Source organism: Trichechus manatus, unplaced genomic scaffold, assembly GCF_000243295.1.
Source record: "Trichechus manatus latirostris isolate Lorelei unplaced genomic scaffold, TriManLat1.0 scaffold00064, whole genome shotgun sequence".
NCBI lineage: Eukaryota > Metazoa > Chordata > Mammalia > Sirenia > Trichechidae > Trichechus > Trichechus manatus.
The window spans coordinates 12,356,082-12,365,561 of record NW_004444000.1 but is presented as its reverse complement, the minus strand read 5'-3'; the positions used below and the strand labels follow the sequence as shown (position 1 = coordinate 12,365,561).

Sequence of the window (9,480 nt, the reverse complement as noted above, 5' to 3'; positions counted from 1 at the left end):
GCTCAAGGCGACAAGGACCTTCCTCCAGAGCTGACAGAGAGGGAAAGCCTACCCCTAGAGCCGGTGCCCTGAATTCAGACTTCTAGCCTCTTAAACTGTGAGAGAATAAATTTCGGTTTGTTAAAGCCACCCCTTTGCGGTGTTTCAGTACAGCAGTGCTAGATGACTAAGACACCCCTCAAGCGAGCCCACTCTACAACCCTACACCTTCCAGCAAACGCCCTCTCCAGTGACTTTAACAAACCCTGGCCAGAGCAGCTATCATCCTTCTTATATTAACGCGGCTTGTGCTGAGGGGCAGCAGGGTTGGGGGGCTGGGAGCTCTGGATGGCACAGCGTAGGGAGGGGCGCAGTGGGCAAAGCGCTCCCCAAGTACTCAGCCCCGCCCTCCTTCCTCTTCCTCTCCTGCCCAGTGTGCCACCTCCGAGTTCAGAAGCATCAGGTCCAAGGACAGAACTGCAAGAGTACAGACACGTAACACCAAACAGATTGGGGGGCGCTCCTGGCCAGAGCGGGAAGAGGCGTTTCTTGGGCCAAGGCCGTTTTCCGGCTTCTCGGCCTCCAGGTGTGGGCTCTGAGCAGCGTGGGCGCTGGGGTCTCTGGGGCAGCTCGGTGCTGGGGAGAACGTCACCCTGCCCCTTCTCCCGGGGCCTTCTAGGGGCATCGGCACAGGGTGGGGCTTATGGGCAGTAGGGGGGAGCCCACGGGGAGACCCGAGAGTGGACGGCAGTTTCACCAAAGCAAAGTGACAGCTGCCACGAGGGCCCGTGGGAGGAGCAGTAGCAGGGCCCCCGGGAAGGGCTGAGCAGAGCGTCCCCTGCGCGTCCTCGCCCAGGACGCAGGCCCAGGTGCCAGCGCGCCCCTCAGACGTGAGTCTGCATCCGCCGCTGCAGGGGCCGGCTGGGGTCGGAGTTCTGGGACGAGGACTGTGAGTGGTGGGAGGAGGAGGCCGAGGCCTTGCTGGCCTTGTCGAACTGCACGTAGCCGTCCTGCTTGCCGCTGCTGCTGACGCTGCTGTCGCACTGCGTGTCCAGGAAGGAGCCGCTGTCACTCAGGGAGGCCCTCTGGAACTCCCGCTCGCAGAGCTCGATGGACGAGCTGCCCATGCCCAGCACGAACCTCTGCCCGTAGTCGTAGAGGCGGCCCTGGCCGCTCAGGGTGCTGTAGATGTTGGTGAACGACATGCCCGTGGGCACTCGCTGCTTGCCTGCGGGGCGCAGGTCCGGCTGGCAGCTGGACAGGGGGATGGTGGGGGTGGAGTGGTGCTCTTTGAAGGTGTTGACGCTGTAGTAGCCGTTGGTGGGGTCCTGGAGGGGGCGAGAGCAGGAGGCGCCTTACTGACCCGGGATGGGAGTTCTAGCTGAGGTTCCCATCTGACACCCCAAGGCATGGGGAAGACGTGTGTGTGTGTGTGTGTGTGTGTGTGTGTGTGTGTGTGTGTGACAGCAGCAAGCGGGAAGGGGCGGATGAGGGCTGCAAGGAGCCTCAGCAGGGGACAGCAGGGGCCTTGGCATGGTGGGGAGCAAGGAGAGAGGGCGAAGGCCCTGGAGGGGGCGCAGCAACTGGGGGCTCCTGGCAGCCGTGCTTTGTCATGTCAGGGCAAAGCAAGGTGATCTGAAAATCAGACTTCAGCGTTTCGTTTTGACCGGAACATGGATACTTCATTTTGAAACGTATGTGTGAGGAGGCTATGGGAGAGGAGAATTATGGGAAGCCAACCTTAGCTCTCTCAGCTGGGGTAGATAGAGCCGGGGCTTAGGCCGTGGAGTGTCCCCGCCTCGAGCAGTGGATGGGTGCCTGCCCCTTAGGTGGCGCTGGCCTTTCTCTTCTGTTCCTTGCTGTCACTCTGTGAGCTCTGTATGGATCTGGGGTTGGGGCTGGGGCCGTAGGGCTGAGGGCGGACTCCACAGCTGTCCTGTCTCCCAAAGGCCTGCCCTTACCTTCAGGTTCTGGAATTCCTTCTCCTCTTCTTTGAGGACCTCCAGCTGCTTCAGCACGGAGTCTTGTTGGAATTCACCCCGGTCCATCTACAACCCAAAAGTGGCTGCTGAGTGGATGGGAGCAGATCTAAACTTCCATGTCCCCCAAGGAAAAGATGGGGAAATAAATACAAAAGATTGCAGCGTTGCCTCGCCAGCACCTCTCCTGTTCCTGCCTGCAACTGCCGGAGGCAGGTAAGGAGTCAGGATGAACTTCCGGATCTCCTCTTTGTTGCTGAACCCCCATCCTAAGAGACAGAGACACAGAGGCATGGGGGCAGGTCTCTGCCCTTCCCTCACTTGGACTGGGGTTTCACATCCAGAGGGCTCACTTTGCTGATGCAGTCTGATACATTGATACAGGCCAGGTGCTGTGCTAAGGGTCAGGGCTATCGGGTTAAGGTACATCTCTGCGCATCAGAGAGGTGGACCCAGAGGTGAATAATCACAGGACAGCATCTATTGCTCACAGGTGGGGCTCCTGGCCGGGCAATCCATTATCCAGAGCTAGGGCTTAATGAAGGCCTGAAGAAGGAACCACAGTGAGTAATGGCATGTACGATGCCACACCTGGTATTCAAAACAGTGACTTGGATGTACTAAAAAGCTATCTTCTTCACTGGGTGCCAGTCCGCCCGGAGGCAAGGATCCTTCTTGTTTATCTTTGGGTCCCCACTGCACGGAGCACCATGCTTTGCCTATTATGGTCATGAGTCAAAGTACTTTTTGAAGGGAATCATACTTAATTGTTTTATTAGTTCTTTGATTTGCCAATGCCTAACACAGTGCCAAGAGGCCCTGGTGGCACAGTGGTTAAGCGCTTGGCTGCTAACCAAAAGGTTGGTGGTTCGAACCCACCAGCACTTTGCAGGGGAAAGATGTGGCGGTCTGTTTCCGTAAAGATTACAGCCTTGGAAACCCTATGGGGCACTTCTACCCTGTCCTGTAGGGTCGCCATGAGTCAGAACTGACTCGACAGCAACGGGTTTGGTTGGTTTTAAAACAGTGCCTGCTATACAGCTATAAATGTTATGTTTATATTGAACGAATGACTGAAGTGGCATAGCTCTGAATTACTGAAAATTAAAATAATAATTAGACATGAGATGAAAAACAAAGAGTACCTTGCACACAGTGGGTGTATTAATTACTCTGCGTAACCACAGTGAGGCTTATCCCGTGACACATGCTTCCCATTTATCACTTCTGCTAATTACACGATCTCTACCAGGCTCCCACCTCCTCTCTGAGCTGTGTCTTCTCTCTTGCAACCCGCCCCCCGGTCTCTTTCCAGTTCCATGGAATCAGCCAAAGTGCTTCTGTACTGATACTGCTTTCTCATCTTCCTGTAAACGCTTGGGTTTTCCCACGCGATTCAACTTCTAAGCTGATTCTCCTGGATGCTGGGGCCACAAAGAGGGCGGAAGTGAAGGAAGTAAGGAAATGGAAATCTCCCGGCGGGGGGTGGGTGGGAGGAGGCTGAGCACAGAGCCCTCAGCAAGTCCCTTCTGCTGGAGCTATCCTGAGTGATCCCAACTCTTCTCTGAGAATTTGGATCGGGTGGTGTGGAAGACTAGTTGCTGCCACGTGGCTCCAACTGATGGCGACCCCGTGTGTGTCAGAGTAGAACTGTGCTCCATAGGGTTTTAGGTGGCCGGCTTTTTGGAGGTCGATTGCCAGGCCTTTCTTCCGAGGTGAAAGGTTAGCCACTGAGCTTGTTAACTTTTTGCACCGCCCAGGGACTCTGTGCGAGACAGTCTGAGGCAATCTGTCCGTCCCAACAGGGGGGAGTTTGAAGTCCCATTCGATGGGAAGGGCCGCCTGGGTACCTCCACATCAGACCGGATAAAGGTGATCTGCAGAGACCCTCATTTCTTCTTAGGTCTAGGTGGTGGTTTCTTCTTTGGTAAAATTAAACACCCTACTGTGTGTCGGGCACCATGTTAAGCCTGGGGGCAACAGACCTGAGTAGACTCAGGAACGTGACCTTTGCCCTTGAGGAACTTGGGGACAGCTGTAATTAGAGCAGTGCCCCAGAGGGAGGAATATGCAGAGTGTGTTTTGAGAGAGCTGAAAGCACCTAACTCTGCCAGGAGTCGGGGACAGGCATGGAAAGTTACGGAGGGGATGACGATCAATGCAGCTGATTCTTACAGGAGAATGCCAAATTCAACAGATGAAATCAACAGGCCAGGAATCACACGCTCTCTGGTATGGTCAGAGAGCAGGTGTTTGGCAGGAAGGTGAAGCTGGGAAGAAAGGTGGGCAGACAGTTCCTGATGAAGCGCCTTGATGACATGCTAAGCAATTTGGACTTTATCCAGCAGGACCTACACAGGGGAGGGGCGCTGAAGGCTTTCGAGGAGGAGAGTAACAAGGTCAGGTCTTCATTTCAGAAAGACTTTGTGTCGGGGCATTGGGTAACGCGGAGAAGCCTCGAACGATAAGAAGAGTTAGAAGGTGGCTGTAACAGTCCGGGGAGCATCAGTGACACCTGATCATCAGTGACAAGGCGTAGAGGTGGGCATGGTTTTGAGAAATGTCACGGCGTAGAATTGACAGGACCTGGGTATCAGTTGAATCCAGAAAGAGGAGCCGAGGGAAAAGTCATTTCAATTCAGTAAACCTTTGTGAGCATCTGCTGGGGTCTGTGTAAGGCCGTGGAGACACGGGAGTGACTAAGGCAGCAGATGCTCAGAAGCTGCTCCCCATCTGGTGGGGACAGGTCAGTTCAGAGCAATGCCAACAGCTAACTTTTACTGAGTATGTCCAGCATCATCGGGCACTCCAGCTATGGTGCTGGAAGCTATGCCAGTAGTATTTCAAATGCCAGCAGGGTCACCCATGGTGGACAGGTTTCAGCTGAGCTTTCAGACTAAAACAGATTAGGAAGAAAGGCCTGGCAATCTACTTCAGAAAATTAGCCAATGAAAACCTTATGGATCACAACAGAACACTGTCCAATATAGTGTTGGAAGATGAGTCCCCGAGAATGGAAGGCACTCAAAATACACAATGGCCGCAATAATGGGCGCAAGCACACCAATGATCATGATAATGGTGTGGGACTGGGAAACATTTTGTTCTATTGTACGTAGGATCACCATGCCAGCTAACAAAACTGAGCACTTGCTGTGTTCCACAGTGTTCTGAGCTCTTTACAGGCATGTACTCATGAAATCCTCGCCACAGCCCTGTTACCTTCCTGCCCATTTCACAGATGAGGGCACTGAAGCACAAGGAAGCCCATGCTCTGCTGCCACTAATCCGATGTATTACAGCCACGACATAGTATGTACTAGAGGCTTCTAGTCTCCTCTTGTCTTCTTGTCTAGGTTTCCCCTTGGACAGCCGGGTGGATTAAGGTCTGTTAATGGGGATCTTCACCATTGGTCTGTCAGTTTGTCATGCTGTGGTGGCTTGCCTGTTATGTTGCTGGAAGCTTGCCACTGCTATTTCAAGTACCAGCAGGGTCCTCCATGGTGGACAGGTTTCAACGGAGCTGCCAGACTAAGACAAACTAGGAAGAAAGGCCTGGCAATCTACTTCCAACAATTAGCCAATGAAAACCTTATGGATCACAACAGAACACCGTATGACTCTCTTGCTTTGGACATATCATCAGGAGGGATCAGTTGCTGAAGGAGGACGTAATGTTTGGTGAAGCTGAGGGCCAATGAGGGCATGGGAGACCCTCGGTGTGACCGATTTTCTGACTGGCCACGGTGATGGGGATGACACAGGACTGGGCAGCATTCTGCGCTGTCGTACATGTCTGCTCGGCGGCAGCTGGCGACAACAGTGGGGATCAGGCAGAGCAGGAGCAGATCCCGGGTTGCTGAAGAAGTGATGAGCTAGCTTCGGAGGAACAATCCAGGGTCTGAGAAGGAACCTGTGCTTTTTACAGATTTGGGGGAGGGAGTAGCATGTACTGAATACAATCTGTGTATGTGTGTAGGACCCATGTTACATGACAAGACATTATAGCAGTTTACGCACATGTCTTCTGTCCCTACTGAACAGTCGGGCTCTCTGAAGGCTGGGACTGCATCTCAGATGTCCCGAGTCCCCTGGAGCACCAAGCACAATAGAGCGGGCACGCAGTACATATTTGTTGACTGAGAGTATGAGCCTGGCCTATCATAAGGGGGCCGCCCACCTTGACCAATGCTCTGCTGCGCAGGCGTCTAGGGCGCCTAGGAAGCCCGTTTCCTGGGATGTTCAGAGGACAGGGCTCACCAGGTGGGGATGATGAATACGACAGCGTTCTTACCATCAGCTGCTTGATGGTGGGGGGCTCCTCAGCCTCCCGGCCAGAGGCAGGCTCCTTGTGCACAATCTCCACACGGATATCATTTCTGGCCGACACAACACCTTTCAGATCTGGATATAACACAGGAAAGTGTGGATGACAGACTCAGTTCTCACCTCAGCCATTAAGGTCTGAGACATCAAACCCCCAACTCCTGCCCCGTCTCCCAGAGTTCACCCCCAGCCCCTGAGCTCAGCAGCTTCACCCTGCCTCCACCCCCCGACAAAATGCCTGTACAGATACACTGTGTGTTGTTGGTGCTCAGAGGAAGCTGACCACGTCCCTATGTGACTCCATGTCACCTACACCTCCAGTCTTTCACTCCCCGTCCTGTGCCCTCATCCGGATTTGTCCCCCTTACTGGGTTCTTTGTACCAAGCTAGGTCTTTCTTATTCTACTAAATCCTCACTTCCTAGTGTTCTTTGATGGTTACCAGGGAAGGGAGGGGGAGGGAGGGAGAATCACTTACTACATAGTAAAACCGAAAAACCAAACGCGTTGCCACTGAGTCGATTCCAACTCCTAGTGACCCTATAGGACAGAGTAGAACTGCCCCAAAAGGTTTCCAAGGAGCGGCTGGTAGATTTGAACTGCCGACCTTTTGGTTAGTAGCCAAGCTCTTAACCACTGCGCCACCATGGTTCCTTACTAGATAGTAGACGTGTTAATTCTGGTGAAGCGGAAGGCAATAGACAACATGGCGGAAGTCAGCACACCATGACCAAGGTAAATGAAAACACTGAGAGGTACGCAAAAATAAAGGACAACTATGATAAATGTTACAACATACACAGTTCTGTGATGACAGTAATAACAACCAAAAATGTCAGTGGTTACATAGGTGGATATGTAGTGTGCTATATAGGTGTGGGAGGGCTATGCAAGTACATGCACTGTATATATAGGTGTAGTTGTGGGTGTTTGTATATACATATTTGTATGTGTTGCATATATATTCATATATATAGTAGAACACATAGGGAGCACAGTTATGGAAACTTCCTAGACATATCCAAATACCTTGTGGGTTTGAAGGCTCAGGACCATAGTCTTGGGGGACATCTAGGTCGATTGGCATAACATAGTTCATAAAAATAATGTTCTACATCCTAGTTTGGTGAGTAGTGTCTGGGGTCTTAAAAGCTTGCGAGCGGCCATCTAAGATACAACTAGTGGTCTTGTCCCATCTGGAGCAAAGGAGAGTGAAGGAAACCAAAGACTCAATGAAGCAATTAGTCCATGGGACTCATGGCCCACCACACAAACTACAGCCTCCTCTAGCCTGAGACCAGAAGAACTAGATGGTGCCCAGCTACCATGCACCAACCATTCTGACCAGGGACAAAATAGAAGGTCCTGGTTAGAATGGGATAAAAGTGTAGAACAAAACTCAAATTCATAAAAAAGACCAGACTTACTGGACTGACAGAGACTGGAGGAACCCCTGACACTATCGCCCTAAGACACCCTTTTACTCTGGAACTAAAGCCACTCCTGGAGGTTACCTTTCAGCCAAATAATAGATTGGCCTATAAAATAAACAATAACACCCGAGAAGAATGTGCTCCTTAGAACAATCAACTATAGAGACCAAATGGGCAACATTTGCCCAAAAGCAAAGATGAGAAGGTAAGGAGGGGCAGGGAAACTGGAGGGATGGAAATAGGGAAGGCAGGTGGAAATGGGGAGAGTGCTGACACACTGAGGGAATAGCAGCCAATGTCATGGAACAATTTGTGTATCAATTATTGAATGGGAAACTAATTTGCTGTGTAAACTTTCACCTAAAACACAATAAAATATTTTTAAAAAAATAAAAGAATGCAAAGGAAAAAAGAAAAAATCCTCGCTTCCTTCTAGAAGTCCTTTCTGACCTACCCTATCGGTCTCTGATCCATCAATTAATAGAATCACAGATCTTAGTGTTAGAAAGGGCCTTAAGGTTCCATGGTAAATGTTATGGCTTGAATTGTGTCCCCAAAAATGTATGTCAACTTGGCTAAGCCAAGTATTGTGTGGTTGTCCTCCATTTTGTGATCTGATGTGATTATTCTGTGTGTTGTAAATCCTAACCTCTATGATGTTAATGAGGCAGGATTGGAGGCAGTTATGTTAATGAGGTAGGACACAATCTATAGGATGAGGTTGTATCTTGAGTCAATCTCTTTTGACACATAAAAGAGAGAAGCAAACAGAGAGGAGAGGAACCTCCTACCACCAAGAAAGAAGAGCCAGGAGTGGAGTGGATCCTTTGGACTCAGGGTCCCTGTGTTGAGAAGCTCCTAGACTTGGGAAGACTGATGACAACGACCTTCCCCCAGAGCTGACAGAGAAGGAAAGCTTTTCCCTGGAGCTGGTGCCCTGAATTCGGACTTCTAGCCTCCTAGGCTAGCTACTGTTTGTTAAAAACATCCGCTCGTGGCATTTCTGTTATCACAGAGCTAGATAAGTAAGATAGCCTCCCACCCAAAGCAGAAATCTTCTCTAAAATATCCCTGATCTAGCTTCCAGGAGAGATTTACTACTTCTAGAGGAAGCAGCTTGCTGTTGACTAGCTCTGCTAGAAAAATCTTCCCAGAAGATGCCCATCTATAATTTCCACTGAGAGGCAGTGAGGGAGGTCAAGGGAGCTGAGGTTGCTTAGCTTGGAGTGGAGAAAACATAAGGGGAACACAACAGCTTTCTTCCCAGATGTGAAGGCTGTGGAGTGGTAGTGGAGAAGGCTTGTTCTGATTATTCATTTTGTGCATTAAGCTCCTAGAATCTATGAGTAGGAAGGGGTCATAAAAGCCACACCGTCTACAAATGAAGACACTGAGGCTTAGCTTTCCCAAGGCCACAAGGTACACAGATGGGAGTAGAAGACTGCGCCTCCACGGTCTGCCCTCCACTGTCTGCCCTCCACTGTCTGCACCTCCACTGTCTGCCCTCCACTGTCTGTGTCTCCACTGTCTGCCCTCCACTGTCTGCCCTCCACTGTCTGCGCCTCCACTGTCTGCGCCTCCACTGTCTGCGTCTCCACTCTCTGCCCTCCACTGTCTGCGCCTCCACTGTCTGCGCCTCCACTGTCTGCGCCTCCACTGTCTGCGTCTCCACTGTCTGCCCTCCAGTGTCTGTGTCTCCACTCTTTGCCCTCCACTGTCTGCCCTCCACTGTCTGCCCTCCACTGTCTGCCCTCCACTGTCTGC

General features: G+C 51.4%; 1 protein-coding gene across 2 annotated transcripts in view; it reads right to left on the bottom strand.

Annotated features, from left to right (window-relative positions):
• Positions 1 to 861: 861 nt before the first annotated feature.
• The window catches only part of KIRREL3 (kirre like nephrin family adhesion molecule 3), a 694,039-nt gene continuing 685,420 nt past the window's right edge, over positions 862 to 9,480 (bottom strand). For both annotated transcript variants that reach the window (XM_004379337.1, XM_004379338.2), the window contains 3 exons: positions 6,253 to 6,362; positions 1,941 to 2,027; positions 862 to 1,307 (listed from right to left, as the gene is read on the bottom strand). In XM_004379337.1, coding sequence (XP_004379394.1) covers positions 864 to 1,307; positions 1,941 to 2,027; positions 6,253 to 6,362 — 641 coding nt within the window. In that variant the 3' untranslated portion in view covers positions 862 to 863. The remainder of the gene's footprint in view (positions 1,308 to 1,940; positions 2,028 to 6,252; positions 6,363 to 9,480) is intronic.